Raw genomic sequence first — 16802 nt, forward strand, 5'->3', positions numbered from 1 at the left:
GGCTCGTGCGGAAGAACCTCCATCTGCGGGCCATCCTCCACCACGCGATCAACACGCGCGACGTCGCGTCGCTGAACCGCGCGGTCCACGCGGCGGACTTCTCGCGCGACGAGTTCAACAAGGCCGTGCGCATGCTCAAGGGCTACGCGGCGCGGAACAAGCGGCCCGACCTCGCGGAGGGTACCGTGCTCACGGACGTCGCGCCGCCGCTCGAAGGGAAGGTCAACGAGAAGATGAAGGTCGCGGAGGTCGACGACGCGGATTTGGACGAGAAGCTGTATTTTATCGACGTGGAGACGGAGACGGGCGGCACGGCGCTTCTGGTGGCCTGCGCCGCGGGCAACGTGCTCCTCGCCGACGAGCTGCTCCAGCGCGGCGCGGAGGCGAACCACGAGAACCTCCGGGGGCACACGGCGCTGTCCTGGGCCTGCGTCTGCGGCGCCGACGGCGTCGTCGATTTGCTGCTGCGCAACGGCGCGGACCCGCGGCGGCCGACGAAGCTCGAGCAGCGCACGCCCCTCGTCCACGCGGCGCAGCACGGCCACGCGAAGGTGCTGCAGGTCTTGGTGGACCGCCTCTTCTACGACGCGCAGATGAAGCGCCACGAGGCGCTGCGGCCCGACCGGCCGACGCCGCTGCCGGAGAAGGAGGCGCGCGTCAGCGAACGGCACTGGCTGCGCGACTTCGAGGAGGCCGTGCACTACGTCGACCCGTCGTCGGAGATGACGGCGTTGGAGCTCGCGGAGTCCGTCAACGCGGAGCTCGCCGTCAACGTGCTCCGCACGGCGGAGGCGCGCATCGAGCAGCGCCAGAACGAGCTCGTCCAGGGCGACCTCAAGCAGGCGCCCAAGGTCTGCCCGCGGAACTGCGGCGCGGGCATGCTCAAGGCCTGCGACCTCACGAGCCACATGCTCAACGACTGCGAGCTGCGGCCCGCGGGCTGCGACAACTGCGGCGGCACCCTGCCGAAGCGGTTCCTCCTCGAGCACCAGGCGACGGACTGCCCCGCGCGCATGGTCGACTGCCACATGTGCGGCGCGTCGATTTTGGCGTCGTCGTGGAAGGCGCACCGCGAGTTCCGCTGCCCGCTGCGCACGGTGACCTGCCGCATGGGCTGCGGCCAGGAGATGCCCTGCGAGCAGCTCGCGCAGCACGAGCTGATCCGCTGCCGCTGGCGGGGGCTGCCGTGCCCGCTGCCGGGCTGCGGCCGCGAGATCCGCGCGTACGAGGCAGGGCAGGGAAAGAGTGATTCAAGTTCGCTTCAACATGAGCGTTCCGCGCGCACGCGTTCCGGAAACAGCATCCATGCGTCGAGAGCGCTCCGAGAGATGATCGCTCGTCCAAAAATTAGCCGAAATGAGTGGAAAACGGCCGAGATAGGAGCCTCCAAAGTTGGAAATGTCGCACTCTTTTCCTGCCCAGGTACCTCATGCGCGACCACAAGAAGAAGGAGTGCCTGCGGCGCCTCGTCAAGTGCCGGCTGGGCTGCGGCCTCCAGCTGCCCTTCGAGGACCGGGACAAGCACGAGCAGGAGGTCTGCACGCAGGTCTGCCAGTGGGACGGCTGCGGCCAGCGCATCGGCCCGGAGGAGCACCGGCGGCTCCACGAGCGGTTCCACTGCGAGCGGCGCGGCGTGCCCTGCCCCTACGCCTGCGGCATCCCCGGCGTCGCGGCCAACGCCATGAAGGTCCACGCGGAGTTCGTGTGCCCGCAGCGCCCCGCGACGTGCCCCTACGGCTGCGCGTGGGAGGGCGTCTTCGAGGATTTGCGGCTGCACGTCGACGCGGAGCGCGGCGACTGCCCCGAGCGCCAGATGCGGTGCCGCTACGACATGGTCGGGCGGCGCGTGTCCTGGTTCGTCGCCGCGAAGCGCGCGCGGGCGCGCGCGGCGGGCCGGAACGGCGACGACGAGGGCTACGAGCGGGGCGTGCTGCGGCGCTACAACCCGGACACGGACGAGTTCCTGCTATTCGGGAGCGCGTCGAAGCCCGAGTGGGTCAAGCTCGCGGACCTCGACGGCTTCTCGCTCATCGACACGGACAACTTCAAGTGCTACTGGGTGTCGTCCGCGCGCATGAAGACGCACCTCAGGCGCAAGTGCCCCTGCCGGCCCTTCGCGGGGCGGCAGAAGACGGCGGACGAGCTGAGCGACTCGGACGCGAGCGTCGAGGAGCTCGTCCTCGAGGAGGCGGAGCCCGGCGACGGCGGCGACGAGCCCGTGCCCGAGGCCGAGGTGCCCCGGTGGGACGACGACGCGCCGGAGGAGGAGGAGACGCCCTACGACGCGCGCGAGGGCGTGCGCATCGACCCGCGGACGCGCGACGAGCACGGCGTCGAGGTCGGCACGAGCAAGCGCTGCAAGTACGCGTGCGGCCGCGTCTTTCCGATGACGGATCTCGGCATGGACGAGTACGGCTACCACGTGTTGAAGCTCTGCGGCAAGCGGCCCGTGACCTGCCCCCACTGCGGCGACGCCGAGCTCTGGGCCGAGGAGTTCGAGGACCACCCCGCGAACTGCCCCGTGCTCACCTTCGAGCCGCCGCCGCCCGGGTTCACGTGCGCGTGCGGCGAGTACGTCGCGGACAGCGACAAGGTCGAGCACATGGTCGGCTGCGTCGCCAAGGAGTGCTACTGCCCCCAGGGCTGCGGCGTCAAGATGCTCCAGTCGAAGCTCGAGAAGCACAAGAAGGACGAGTGCATCCGGCGCCACCTGAGGCACGGCGTCCTCGTGAGCTGCCGCCTCGGCTGCGGCAAGGAGGGCATCCGCTTCCAGGACGAGTGGGCCCACCAGACCTCGGAGTGCCCAAGGCGCGTCGTCGAGTGCAAGCTCGGCTGCGGGTCCCTCTTCCCCTTTGTCATGGAGCGGGACCACGCGGCGACGTGCCCGAAGCGCATGGTGCCCTGCGGCGTCGGCGCGCAGGGCTGCCAGCGCGAGCTCCGGAGCTGGCTCAAGGTCCACGACCACTACAACAAGTTCGGCGACCGGGCCAACTCCTTCGTCCTCTGCGACGTGCACAACGCGGGGGCGCTGCTCTACGCGGTGCGGACCAAGGACACGCTCCTCCTGCTCCACCTCCTCAACGCCATCGCCGGCGACACGGCCCAGATCGAGCTCGAGTCCAACGACGGCTACAACGCCCTGACGAAGGCCTGCGGCCTCGACAACATCGAGCACGTCGAGATCCTGTGGCGCGCGGGCGCGATGATCAACGCGGAGACGAAGCGGGGCCGGACGCCGCTCATCGAGGCGGCCAAGGAGGGCCACCTCGCCACGTGCCGCTACCTCGTGGACCGCGGCGCCGTCATCGAGTACAAGAGCCGCCAGCGCAAGACGGCGATCCAGTGGGCGTCCATCAGCGGCCACGCGCACGTCCAGCGCCAGCTCCGACGGGACAACGACGTCCAGCAGTCCATGGCGCGCCTTTTTACGTTGGTGACCTGCGGCGACGCCGCCGCCGTCCGCGACATCGTGCTCCCCGGCGAGGTCTACACGCGGGGGGCCCTCGTGCGCCTCCAGCGCGAGCTCGGCGCGGAGGACGCGGCGCTCGACGGCGCGACGGCGGAGCTGGACCAGCTCCACAAGGAGATGCGCAAGTTCGCCTTCGCGGAGCGCGAGCAGAACCGGAATCTGCTGTCGAAGTCGAAGCTGGCCCACATCGTCGACGGCATGGCCGACGACGTCATGGAGTGCCGCGACAAGCTCGACCGCAACGTCGCGGACCAGCTGCGCAAGGCCGCGCTGGCGCTCAAGACCATCGAGGCCGCGGACGTCATCGAGCTCACTTCCCTGAAATCGACGGCCGTCAAGCAGCGCGTCTTCCGCGTGCTCATCATCTGCTGCGAGCTGCTGGGCGCGAAGCTGCCGCCGCCGACGGCGGCGCTCGCGAACGCGGCGTCGCTCTCGGAGCCGACGTCGCTCGGCGGCGACGAGGCGAGCGGCCTGGTCGAGGGCACGTCCATGGGCACGCCCGAGGTGCGCCAGGCGGCCCAGGAGAAGAAGCACCGCGTCGAGACCTGGAAGGCCTGCAAGAAGCTGCTGAAGACGCCCAACCTGCTGCGGCAGCTCCGCTTCTTCACGGACGCCATGGCCCCCGTCGACGGCGCCGGCGCGCGGCGCCTGCGGCGCATGTACTCCGACGAGTACCGCGACGGGAGCAAGCTTTTGAGCGAGGCCCTGTCCATGTCCGCGTCTACTATGAAGTCGTCCAAGGGGAGGCCCGAGACCGTCAACGAGGACGACGACGAGAGCCACACGACCCACCTGACCGGCGACTCGCAGATGACGAAGCCGCCGGAGTACGACTCCGACGGCTACGAGATCCCCGACGAGAGCCACCTGCCCGAGAGCGAGCGCACGACGCCCGAGGACCGCGAGGCCGCCAAGGGCGTGCGCCGCGCGGCCGTGCGCGCGCGCGCCGTCGCGGACACGCCGCCCTTCTTCGAAGTGGAAGGATCGTCGAACGTGTCCGACGCGTCCACGACGTCGTCGACGGTCGACGGCTACCAGATCGTCGGCGTGCTCGCGCTCTGGGCGAACGCGCACATCGCGTCCATCGAGGCCAAGTCCTGCGTGCGGGATCTCGACGAGCAGGAGCGGGGCCTCCGCGCGCGCTTCGACCTCAGCCGCGAGCCCGAGATGCTCGTCGCGAAGCGGGACGCGTACGTCGCCGCGAGCCGCGTCAAAATGATCGAGCGCGAGGTCGAGCAGCTCGAGAAGGAGGTGAAGCACCGCCAGAACCGCGTCGTCGCCTGGGAGGGCAAGGTGCGCGTCGCGCGCGTGCTCCAGCAGTACACGCCCGGCGGCCACAGCCTCCTGACCTGGGCCTGCTGCTTAGGGATTTCGAGCGTCGTCGAGACGCTGCTGGACCACGGGTCCTGCCCGGGGCTGCCGGACGTCGTCGAGGCCGAGGCCGCGCGCGTCGTCCAGCTCGTCTACCGCCACCACGTCTGGCGCTCCGCGGAGCGCGTCCGCGTCGCGCGCTCGGAGCTGGCCGACTCCGCGTCCGAGAAGGCCGCGCGAAGGAAGCGCGAGACGGAGTTCAAGTTCATCCTGCAGCGGGCTTTGACGGTCTACATGGACAAGCGGACGACGCACCGCCTGCCGCTCTGCGAGGCGGCCTACAACCGCAACGGCAACGTCTTCGAGGCCTTCGAGCGGCGGCGCATCTTGTACACGGGCCGCCACCTCTACGAGACGGCGCTCTACCCGGAGCCGCCCTTCCCCTTTGCTAGGCGGCCGCCCGTGGCGGCGCACCTGAGGAAGCGGCTCTACAACGTCGTCGACTGCGTCGAGCACGGCATGAAGGATCTAGGTGCCATGCACTGGGCGCACGGCCGCGCGTGGGTGTCCGAGTACGCGGCGGACACGCCCCAGGCCCTGGCCCGCGAGGCGGCGACGGCGGCCTGGGAGGCGCACCTCGCGGCCGTCGAGGCGGGCAACGAGCTGCGGTCCCAGCGCGTCAAGGACCGCGACGCGCGGCGCCCGAACCTCGCCGCGATCGCGGAATTGGAGGCCGCGCTCCGCGACAACAACTTCATGGAGATCGCGCGCATCTTCGACGCCGGCGTCGTGCCCGTGGACCACGAGGACCCGCGCAACGGTTTGACGCCCCTCATCTCCGCGGCGTGCGAGGACACGACGGTCGCCGCGCGGAAGATGTGCTTCGACGTGGAAGGGCGCGAGTGCCTGGCCGTTATTCTGTTATTGGACCGCAAGAAGCGGCGGCCGCGCGTCGACGGCGAGAATAGGTACGGCCACACGGCGCTGACCATGGCCGTCGTCAAGGGCCGCTTCGACGTCGTCCAGGCGCTCCTGGACCGCGGCGCGAAGGCGGACCGGCGGTCGCTGAACAAGCGGGGCTGGACGCCGCTGCGCTTCGCGGCGGAGCGCGACAAGGCCAAGGCCGTCGAGTTATTGATGCTGCGGGGCGGCGACCCCTACGCCGTCGCCGACGACGGTCTGACGCCCATGGACGTCGCGCGGAAGAAGGGCTTCGTCGACGCGACGGCGGCCTTCGCGCGGGGCCTGGCGGGCCACGCGGGGCGGGCCGTCGCGAACCGGCGCGACGTCGCCGTGCCGGAGGTGCCCTGCGACTTTGGCTGCGGCACCTTCATCAAGGAGGACGACGCGGCCGCGCGCGACGAGCACCGAAAAACGTGCCGGAAAAGGCCCGTCGTCTGCGGCGAGTGCGGCCTCGAGGGCCTGTGGGCCGAGGAGCTGCCGAACCACGTGGCCATGTACTGCCAGATCGCGCACGTCGCGCGGTGCCCGCTGCGCTGCGGCGAGGAGTTCCGGGCGGAGGACATGGCCGCGCACTTGCTGGTCTGCAAGAATCGCGTCGTCACGTGCGAGGCCTGCGGCATCGAGGTCTTCGAGGCGGGCTACGCCGTGCACCGGCTGAAGCGCTGCGCGGAGCGGCCGCGGCCCGTGAAGCGGAAGCCGCCGAGGGAGATCCCCCACGTGCTCTGCCCGCACTGCGGCACCTCCGTCCGCGAGGACTTTCTCGACCCGAACCTCCACAACTGCCCGGTCTTCCGGCCGACGCCGTGCCCGAACAAGTGCGGCGAGCTCGTCGAGGCGCGCGACGTGCCGCGGCACGTCGCCGAGGACTGCGTCCACCGCTGGGTGCCCTGCGAGAACGGCTGCGGGCTCAAGCTCCGCGTCGTCGACATGGCCATGCACCTCCACGGGCCGGGCCCCGCGGGGTCGCGCTGCGGGTTGGCCGTCGAGGCCTGCGAGAGGTGCGGCCAGGAGATGCCGAGCCGCCAGATGCCCGTGCACGACGCGTACGCGTGCCCGCGGCGCGACGCGGGCTGCGGCCTCTGCGGGTCCTCTGTGCCCTTCGAGGAGCTCGAGCGCCACAAGAAGGTCGAGTGCCCCGTGCGCACGGTCCTCTGCCCGAACCGCGCGTGCTACAAGTACCTGCCGCTGAACCAGATGCGCCACCACGCCGCGCGGACGTGCCGGAAGCGTTTGGTGCGGTGCCTCCAGGGCTGCGGCATGGAGATGCCCGTGCGGCGCATCGACAAGCACATGTCCGAGCGGTGCAGCCTGCGCCACGTCGACTGCCCCCTGGGCTGCGGCATGGTGCTCCGGGCCTACGAGGAGTGGAACCACATCGAGAAATTGTGCGTGAGGCGCTTCACGTCGGGGCTGAAGACCGTCGACAAGACCGGCGGCAAGTAAGGTGCTTTGGGGGCTAAGCCCGGGGTGGACTTGTGTCGGACTTGTGCCGGGTACTACGTAGTAGGCCTCGTAGTACTGTACTACTACAGCTGTATTAGGAATGCCTAGTAGGATTGAGCGATTTTGCCTTGACGCGTCTCTAAACGTATACAGCTGTAGCATAGGGGGGCCGGGAGGAACCGCGATTTTGCTTAGCCGCGGCGCAGGGAAGGACCGAAGGGGGGGAGAGAACAGCGAAGGGGGGCGTTTTTGCCATTGCATCCACGCGGTACAGCCGTAGACAGGAGACGATCGACGAATAAGCGACGCGCGCCGTCATGTCGTGGCAGGAGAAGAAGTTGGAGTATGAGAATCGCATGGCCCGAGCGAGGGGCAAAAAACTCGACACTCTCAAGACCTGCACGATCTGCGGCGCCGACAAGGCCAAGGCTTGTCAAGGGTGCGGCACGACGGCCTACTGTTCGACGGATTGTCAACGCATCGACTGGCGCGACCGGGGCCACCGCAAGGTGTGCAAGAAGATCCAGGCCGCGGAGGCGGCGCGGGCCGAAGCGCCGACGCCCCCGCCGTCGCCGCCGCGGGACGTGTTCTACGGCCCCGCGCCTCGGTCGCACGCCGACGAGGTCCGCGCGCGCATCGCGGCGGAACACGAGGCGGCGCGGGCGCGGCGCGAGGCGAACCCGGAGCCTGAGCCGCTGTCGGCACGGCTCGGGTCGCGGTGCCCGATCTGCCTCGAGGAGTGGGACGTGAATGTGAGGAACGTGTTTCGCGTCTGCTGCTGCCGGAGGGTCTGCAAGTCGTGCAGTGACAAGATCTTCGACTCCGACGCGTGTCCCCTCTGTCGTTCGCCGCCCCCCAAAAACGATGCGGAGGACCTCGCGCGTCTTCGCCGCCACGTGGAGAACGACGTGCCGGAAGCGATTAGGTTTTTGGGAGACGCGTACCGCTATGGTGACTTCGGCCTTGTGAAATCCGATAAGAAAGCCGCGAAGATTTACCGGCGCGGCGTGGAGCTCCGCGATGTGGAGGCGATGAAACACCTTGGGTTTATGTACGAGACTGGAAGTGGCGTCAAGCTGGACAAAGAGAAGGCGACGCGGCTGTATCGCATGGCCGCGGATCGGGGCGACGCGATCGCGCAATCCAATTTAGCAAAGTTCCTTGATTCTGAAGAGAGATTTGAAGAAGCGTTCCGGTACTACGCGCTCGCGGCGGATCAAGGCTATACCGATGCGGAGAATAGCCTTGGCTGCTGTTACAGTCACGGAGAAGGCACGGAAGTCGACCTCGGGAAAGCCAGATACTGGTTCGAGCGCGCCGCTGCCAAGGGCGACGAGAACTCTATCAATGCCCTCGCGCACCTCGACGCGCGACCATAGCCTAAGTCTTTACGCCGCGTCGTCGCCCGAGCCTGGGATGCTGCGCTTGCGCGCGCGCGATGGCGTCGTCGTCGCCGCGTTCCTCTCCGCGCCGACCTCCGCCGCGGTCTGGTGCCTCGCGTTCTCAGAGGCTTGACGCGAGGCCCGCCTTGCGCAAGGACGACAACGCCGCCGACTCGGAGGGCATGGGAATGGCATGAGCGCGATGCTCTAGCCCGGGGTAGACCTATTTTAGGGGGAGTCACGCCGTCCGGTTCTTGACGAAGAGCTTGGCGATCTCGCGGACCTGGTCCGCGTCGAGGGCGTAGGCCGGCGCGCCGGAGCCGTCGAAGGAGAGCAACCCCGGCGGGAGGCGGCTCGTGGAGATCGCGGGGAAGGGCTGGACGGGCGCGACCTTGAGCTGGGCGGCGTAGGGCGTCGGCCGCGCGCCCGGCGGCGGCGGGAGCGCGACGCCGGTCCAGGGCTTGGCCGTGAACGCGTAGGGCGCGACGGCGTCCGGGTCGTCGGCCGCGCAGTCCGGGCGGAAGATGCCGTGGAGCCGGCGCCGCGCGGCGTCGTAGAGGAAGCAGCGCACGGCGCGCCGCGACGCGTCGGGCGCGCGCTTCACGGCGCGGACCACGGCGAGGTGGGACGCGGGGAACGCGAAGACGCGGCGGTCGAGCGACTCGTCGGCGGCGTCGCCGGACGCGCAGCCGAAGACCAGCCCCGCGGGCAGGGGCGCATCCTGGGCCGCCGGCGCCGCGCGGGGCGTCGGCGACGCGCCCAGCGCCGTGCGCAGGCGGCTCAGGGGGCCGATGGCCAGGACCTTGGCGCCCGTCTGGGGATCCCGGAGGTCTTTCAACGTCTCGGGCGCGGCGCCGCGGAGCGCGCCGAGCGTCGCGAAGCCCGCGCGCGCGAGGGGCGCCTCGTACTTGGCGAGGTCCGCCGCGGCGAGGAAGGCCCCCAAACCGCCGTCGCCGGCGGGCGGCGCCGGCTCCGCGAGGAAGCTCCGGAGCTTGCTGAGCGGCCCGACCTGGGCAGGAAAAGGGTGCGAAATTCCCAACTTTGGAGGCTCCTATCTCGATCATTTTCCACTCGTTTCGGCTGATTTTGGGACGAGCGATCATCCCTCGGAGCGCTCTCGACGCGTGGATGCTTTTCCCGGAACGCGCGCGCGCGGAACACTCACGTTGAAGCGACGTTGAATCACCCTTTTCCTGCCCTGGGACCGACGGCGAGGACGCGCGCGCCCGTCGCCGCGTCGCGGAGGTCCTTGAGGCCGTCGGGCCCGAGGCGGCGCACGTCGGCGACGGACGCGACGCCGCAGGCCGCTAAACCCGCGGCGACGCGGTCGATCTCGAGCTGGCGGAGGAGCGCCGCGAGGTCCGCGGCCGGCGCGGCCGGCGGCCGCGGCGCCGCGGGTGCCGCGGGCGGCGCCGCGGCCGCGGGCGGAGGACCCCCGGCGCCGGGCAGCGCGGCGCGGATCTTCGAGAGGGGGCCGATGGTGAGCACCTTGGCGCCGCCCACGGGGTCGACGAGGTCCTTGAGGGCCCCGGCGTTCGCGGCGAGGTCCGCCACGGTCGCGAAACCGCACCGCGCGAGGCCCGGCCCGACGCGCGCGAGCCCGAGGCCCTCGAGGAAGTCCGCGAGGTCCGGCGCCGGGCTCGCGGCCCGCGCCGCCGGGCTCGCGGCCCGCGCGGCCGGCGGCGCCGCGGCCTCGGCGTTGGCCGCGGCCGTCCGGAGCTTCGACAGCGGCCCGATTGCCAGCAGCTTGCCGCCCGTCGACGGGTTCGTCAGCGCCTTGAGCTCGTCGCCGGACGCGGCCTTGACGCGCGCGAGCGTGCCGTAGCCCGCCGCGGCGAGGGCCGGGCCGTACTGGTCGAGGTTCGCGCCCGCGAGGCACTCGGCGAGCGCCGGTTCAACCGCGGCGGCGGCCGCCGGCGCCGGCTCCGCGCGCGCGGGCGGCGGCTCCGCGCGCGCGGGCGGCGCCGCGGCGGCGCCGAGGGACGCCTCGAGGGCCGGCAGGGCCGCGCGGATCTTCGAGAGCGGGCCGATGGAGAGCACCTTGGCGTTGTCGACGGGGTCGCGGAGGTTCTTGAGCGTCTCCGGAGGCGTCGCGAGGAGCGCCGCGGCGGAGCCGATGCCGCAGGCCGCGAGCTGGGGGCCGTGGCGGCCGAGGTCGAGGCCGTCGAGGAAGGCCGCGAGGTCCGGCGCGACGGCCGCGGGCGCCGCCGCCGCCGCGGGCTCGGGCGCCGCGGGCGGAACCGGCGCCGCCGCCGCGGGCGGCACCGGCGACGCGCGCCGGTCCTTGAGGGCGCCGCGCAGCTTGCTCAGGGGGCCCACGGCGAGGACGCGCGCGCCCGTCTCCGGGTCCCGCAGGTCCTTGAGCGCGTCGCCCGGCGCCGCGAGGAGCGCGGCGAGGCTCCGCGGTCGCGAGGAAGGCCGCGAGGTCGCCGCCGTCGGCCGCCGCCGCCGGCGGCGGCGGGGACGCCGGCGGCGGGGACGCCGCGGGCGCGAGGGCCGTCGAGGCGCGCGCGCAGCGAGGGGTCTTGCCGGGCGGCGTCGCCGAGGACCGCGCGGAGCTGCGCCAGCGCGTTCGCGTCCAGGGACGCGCCCTGGAGGTAGCCCAGGCACTCGGACGCACTGAGCGACGCGACGACGGACTCCATGGCGGGCGTCGGGGCTGAAGGCCACACCCAGACGAGCTTGCGGCGAGGGCTCGGCGTGGCGAGGTCGATGCTGAGTTTTGCCACAGAGAGAGAGAATCTAGAGAGAGAGCAAACGGAGCTCCGGAGAGCGCCCAGCATCGTCCCGGGAGCCGTGGCCAGCCGCGCGCCGCCGCCGACGCGGGGCTGCTGGACGACGCGCCGCGCCTCTCGTCGATGAGCGCCATGCTCTACAGCGTGCGCCACAAGGCGCCGTCGAAGCGCGAGCTCGAGGTGCGCTCGCTCTGCGACCTCTGCCTCGACAGCCTCGCGGCCCACTTCGAGCTCATCGAGGACCTGGGCCCCCACGTGTCGAGCGCCCAGTACGCGGCGCTCCTCGCCCACGGCAACTGCCGCGCGACGCCCGAGGCCGTCGCGCGCGTCGAGGCCCTGCAGCCGCAGCTCGCGAGCGAGGCCAGCGACGAGGCGTTCTGGGCGAAGCGGCCCGAGGTCGTCTCCGCGTGGGCCCGGGGCGTCGGCCCCGTCGGCCGCGTCGCGGCGCTCGTCGCCGACGTCGCCGCGCCCCTCGAGGCCGCCGTCGCCGCCGGCGCCGTCACCATCGAGGGCGTCGTCGCTTGCGTGGCCGCCGTCGCCAAACTCGCGAAGCTGCCCGTGTCGCTCCAGGTGCTCGAGCGCACGCGCGTCGGGATCACGCTGTCGCGGGCCATCAAGCTCGGGGGCGCCGACGGGACGCATGGGGGCGCCGCCGGGAAGCAGTTCCGCGACGCCGCGGCGACGCTGCTCAAGACCTGGAAGGCGCGCGCCGCGGCCGCGGGCGCCGCGGAGCGCCAGGGCGTGTCCAAGAAGCGGCGCGAGGCGGCGACGAGCACGCCGCCCCGCGGCGCCGAGGACGACGACTTCGTCGCGGCGCGCGCGGGCGCGTGCGAGACCTGGAAGGACGTGCACGGCCTCCTCGTCGAGCTCGCGGCGCGGAAGCGCGAGCGGTTCTGCGAGAAGGCGCGGCGGCTCTACTCGGAGGAGAAGGCGTCGAAGAAGCTGACCAAGGTCATCCAGCCCGGCGACCGGCTCCCGAAGCGGCGCCGCGTCCGCTCGCCGGAGCCCGCGCCGGACTTCCGCGTGGCCTCCAACGTCTCCCGGCCGCCGTCGTTCGTCGCCGCGCGCGCGTCCCAGCCGCCGATGCGCGCGTCGCGCGTCGTCGCCCAGCCGCCGCCGCCGCGGCCCGCGACCGCCCTGCCCTACTCGCGCGCGCCCCGGCCTTCCGGGACCGCGCCGCGGCCGCACCGCGGGCGATGATAATCCCCCCTTTTTTTTGACAGCCGCGGTCCTTGCGCGGGCCATTCGCATCCATTCGCGGAGATCGGAGGCCCGTCGGCGGAGGACGCTTGAACTGCACGTTGAAGGCATCATTGAAGAAAGAGAGAGGAAGAGGGAGCATGCGCGTGTCATTGCTCGTCGCCATCGCTGCGTGCTCGGACGCGTTCGTCGCACCGGCCTCGCGCGCTGCCCTGGGTCGGCGACCGCAAGCGAAGCCGGAGGCACGACGACCGCACGCGAAGGCGGCGACGGACCGCGACGCCGAAGTTCCGCTGCCCTGGCTCGGCAAGCTCGCCCTCGCCGGCGCGGCGCTCGGCCCCGTGTGCGACAACTTCCACAGCGGCTTCGGCGTGCTGGGGCGACGGCCACCTGTNTCAGACGGCCGCGTGGGTGCCGCCGCTCTTCGCCTTGGCGGCGCTCGTCATCGGCGGCATCGACGCGCTGGTCGCGGCGCGCGCCCCGCCGGCGGCCGCGCCGTCCGGGGCGCGCGCGGCCGCGGGCGTCGGCGCGTTCGTCGCGCTCTACGCGCTCTCGGCGGCGCTCGCGGGCGCGCCGCCGCTCGGCGCGGGCGTCGCGCCGGCGACGAGCTCGCTCGCGCTCTGGCCGCCGGCGCTGGCGCTCTGGGCGCTCCTCGACCCGTCGCCGAGCTCCTTCGTCGCCGGCGCGCTCACGGCCGTCGGGGGCCCGCTCATCGAGGTCGCGCTCCTCGGCGGCGGCGGCGCCTTCGCGGAGCCCTTCGGCCACCTCTATTCCTACGCGCGCGCGGACCTGCTCGGCGTCGACAGCTGGATCCCCGCCGTCTACTTCGCCGGCGGCCCCGCCGTCGCCCTCGTGTCGCGGTTTCTGCGTTATAACTAGGACCGCTGACAACACGAGGTACCTTAGCGCACTTCGGCGGTCGCGTTCGGTTCCAGACAGGCAGGCAGGCGGCGGCGGCGGCGGTCCCTCGGCGCCTCTTGGCGGCGGCGGCGGACGGCGGCGGCGGCGGCGGCGGCGGTCTAGAGCTGCTCGATCTCCTTCTCGCGGATCGGGTTCTTGAGGGGCGCGAAGACGGGCTCGCCCGCGCGCTCCTTGCACCCCATGTAGGCCACGAAGAGGACGGCGAGGAGGAGCGCGACGGCGAAGGCCGCGGCGAGGCCGCCGTAGAGCGCCTCGTCGTCGTCCGACGACTTCTTCTTCGAGGAGCCCCCCTCGGTGACCGTCTCGACGACGGTCTCGACCTCGGGACAGTTGAGGAGCCGGGCCTTCTCGAGGTCGTAGTCGAACTTGGGCGTGAGGTCGATGTCGCAGTAGGGGAGGAGCGGGTTGAAGAGCGAGTCCGTCGGGCTCTCGAAGCCGCCGAGCTCGGCCTCGATGATGGGCCCCTTGTTGACGGCGTGGACGACGGTCTTGCGGACGTCGACGTCGGCGATGTTCATGATGAGGACGTTGTTCTGCGTCGAGATGCCGTGGAGCACGTCGAACTTGTCGTCGTACTGGAGCGTCGCGTACTCGGAGGCGGCGATCACGCCCGCGCCGACGACGACGTCGAGCGACTCGTCCTGGAGCGCCGCGAGGACGGCGTCCTGGTCCGCGTAGTAGACGACGTGGAGCTCCTCGATGTCGGGCGCGCCGCCCCAGTAGTCCGCGTGCTGGAGGAACTGGGCGCGCTCGTCGTACTCCTCGTCCGTGTCCGCGTTGGCCTTGGTGACCGCGCCGAGCTTGAAGGGCCCCGTGCCGGAGACGGCGAGCGTCCCGGCGCAGACGACCGCGGGGTCCGTGTCCGTCGCGTCGACGGTGCCCCAGCCCGTCGGGCACGAGTTGTGCGTGTAGGGGTCCGTGGCCGCGCCGTTGACGAAGGCCAGGGGCGAGAGCATGCGGAGCGGGCGGATGTAGGAGAGCTCCTGGAGGAGCGGGTAGTAGGGCGCGTCCGTGTTGAGCACGAAGACCTCGCCGTCGCAGGACCACGACGACGCGGCGCCGGGGAGGCCGTACCAGCCGTGCCAGTCGCCGCCCGAGAGGCCGCCGGCGAAGACGTGGTCGAAGTTGAGCTTGACGACGGAGCAGTCGAAGGCCGCGCCGTCGTGGAACGTGACGCCCTCGCGGAGCGTGAAGCGCCACGTCTCGCCGCCGGACGACGTCTCCTCGGACGTCCAGGCCGTGGCCAGGCTGGCCTCGATGTTGCCGTTGGCGCCGTAGGCCACGAGGCCCTCGTAGACCCAGTTGTTCGCGAAGAACTCGTTCGGGCGGTACGAGTGCGGGTCGAGGCGGCCCACGGACGTGAAGAGGCCCGTCTGCGCGCCGGGCGCGACGGTCACGATCTTCTCGCCGGAGACGACGGTCATCTTGTGGACCGGGTAGTCGAACTGCTGGTAGCCCGACGTGTAGCCCATGAGGCGCTGCTTGTTGACGACGGAGGGGATGCGGACGCCCCAGAGCGGCACGTGGATGACCTCGTCGTGGACCTCCGACAAGAGCGCCGTCCACTTGTCCTGGCGCGTCGCCGCGTCCATCTCCGAGAGGACGTCGTCGACGTCCGCGGCGAAGGTCTCGGGGTCGAGGTTCGTCGTGCCGCCGGACATGACGCCGTAGTGCGCCTCGTCGGGCGTCGTCCACGACGCGACGTAGGAGTGGGGGTCGTAGGGCGCGCCCCAGGTCTGGGAGAAGACGACGTCGAAGTTGCCCGCGACCATGTCCGTGTTGTAGGCGTCGCGGTCGAGGAACCGCGCCGTCGCCGTGATGCCCACCTCCGCCAAATTCGCGCGGATGTCGTCCTCGATGGCCGCGAACGTCGCGTCGCCGTCGAGGACGAGGAAGTCGAGCGTCGTCGCCTTGCAGTCCGCGGCGGCGGCCGTCGAGGCACCGGAGAGGGCGAGGGCGAGGCTGAGCTTCATGGTCGGACGCGCCTGCGGTCGGGTAACTCGGAGTTGCCCTCGATGGAGTCGCAGAGATCCGAGAAATCCAACCAATCGTCGTCGCCCATGTAGGAGTAGGAGTATAACGAGGAGTCGAAACCGTCGGGGCAGTTCGTGTTGATGCAGTCGACCAAGGCTTCTTCCGCCGCCTCCGACTCGGCGGAGGCGACGGCGACCAGTGCGAATGTAGCCCATGAGGCGCTGCTTGTTGACGACGGAGGGGATGCGGACGCCCCAGAGCGGCACGTGGATGACCTCGTCGTGGACCTCCGACAAGAGCGCCCATCTTCGGTCGGGGTGTCGGCGCGCGCGCGGCGGTGGTGGGGTGCGTAGGGGCTTCGGGGCGGGCCGACTCTCGCGGGCGAATGCGGGAGCGGCGCGCAAGCGCTGCCACTTGGTCGACTCGCCGACGCTTTCGGCGAATCGCCCGTTTCGCGCCGTTCGACGTCGGGTTTGCGACGCCCCATCGGAAGATGGCGTGCATAGCACCTCTCGAGCCGGCAGCGCGAGGCTGGAAGCTGCATCAGTGCGTCGTGGACGCTGGATCGCGCGGTACTTCGAGATGAGCACAACTATCTGGTTCCGGATCCTACCCCTAGTAGCGCGCTCTAATTCCGAACGGCAGCATGGCGTCAATGAGAAGCTCAACGGGCTGCGAGTGATGATCGACATCGGCCGCAGAGCTAGCCCATGTCTGATGGTGCCAGCGTGTCGCTTCGTCCTGCGACAAACACAGCGCTTCACGGTGCTCGAGCGGCTGGAGGTCGCCGTCGCAAGACGAGAAGCCCTATTTGCAAAAAGAATGGACGAGGCGGCAGCCACAGCCCGCCGCGCGTTGGCAGCCTGCGTGCCAGCGAAACGCTTCCCTCCGTCGCCCGTCGTCGTCGCGGCGCTCGCACGAGATGCACTCTCTCCGCGCCGCGCGATCGTCGGCGTCGTCGACGGCGCGCTCCCGGCGGACGCGTGCGCGCGGCTGCGAGAGGCCTGCCTCCGACGGTCGGGCCTCGAGCGCCACGACCCGCGCGTCCGGGGCAGCGTCCACGCAACGAGGCGAAGGAGATCCAACCGCTCGCTAGGTCCGAGGCGACCGCGTCGATTTCCTACCGTTGTTCCGCAGAACGACGCCCGAGTTCGAGCCGGCGCGGAGGCTCCTGACGGGCGTCGCGGCCGCGCTCGCGCCCGGCCTGCTCGTGCCGCCCGCCGCGCAGCTCGCCATCTACGAAGACGGCGCGGGCTACCGCGCGCACCGCGACAACGGCCCGGAGCGCGGCGCGCCGGGCGAGAACTATCGCGAGTTGACCGCGATCCTCTACCTCGACGCGCGGCCGACCTCGGGCCGCGGCGGCGCGCTGCGGTGCCACCTCGAACGAGCCGTCGACGTCGA

At 71.2% G+C, this 16802-nt stretch overlaps 4 protein-coding genes across 4 annotated transcripts; 2 read left to right on the forward strand and 2 right to left on the reverse strand.

Moving 5' to 3' along the window:
* Window positions 1-233: 233 nt before the first annotated feature.
* On the forward strand, window positions 234-5995 carry AURANDRAFT_22203 (hypothetical protein; the record flags this gene model as incomplete). The annotated part of the gene is made up of 3 exons (XM_009036123.1): window positions 234-560; window positions 3182-3301; window positions 5720-5995. Coding segments are annotated over 3 exons (723 nt in total), but the record flags the coding sequence as incomplete, so codon positions are not given.
* A 2219-nt stretch (window positions 5996-8214) lies between these two features.
* Window positions 8215-8565, forward strand: AURANDRAFT_22068 (hypothetical protein; the record flags this gene model as incomplete). Its single annotated transcript, XM_009036124.1, has 1 exon — window positions 8215-8565. A coding segment is annotated over one exon (351 nt), but the record flags the coding sequence as incomplete, so codon positions are not given.
* A 241-nt stretch (window positions 8566-8806) lies between these two features.
* On the reverse strand, window positions 8807-11351 carry AURANDRAFT_62274 (hypothetical protein; the record flags this gene model as incomplete). Its single annotated transcript, XM_009036295.1, has 3 exons — window positions 8807-9577; window positions 9778-10926; window positions 11118-11351. The coding sequence occupies 3 exons, from the start codon at window positions 11349-11351 to the stop codon at window positions 8807-8809; spliced, it is 2154 nt and encodes a 717-aa protein (XP_009034543.1).
* Window positions 11352-14545: 3194 nt separating this feature from the next.
* Window positions 14546-14782, reverse strand: AURANDRAFT_8505 (hypothetical protein; the record flags this gene model as incomplete). Its single annotated transcript, XM_009035929.1, has 1 exon — window positions 14546-14782. A coding segment is annotated over one exon (237 nt), but the record flags the coding sequence as incomplete, so codon positions are not given.
* Between the last annotated feature and the right edge of the window lie 2020 nt (window positions 14783-16802).

Source organism: Aureococcus anophagefferens (assembly GCF_000186865.1).
Source record: "Aureococcus anophagefferens unplaced genomic scaffold AURANscaffold_4, whole genome shotgun sequence".
NCBI classification, from domain to species: Eukaryota; class Pelagophyceae; order Pelagomonadales; family Pelagomonadaceae; genus Aureococcus; species Aureococcus anophagefferens.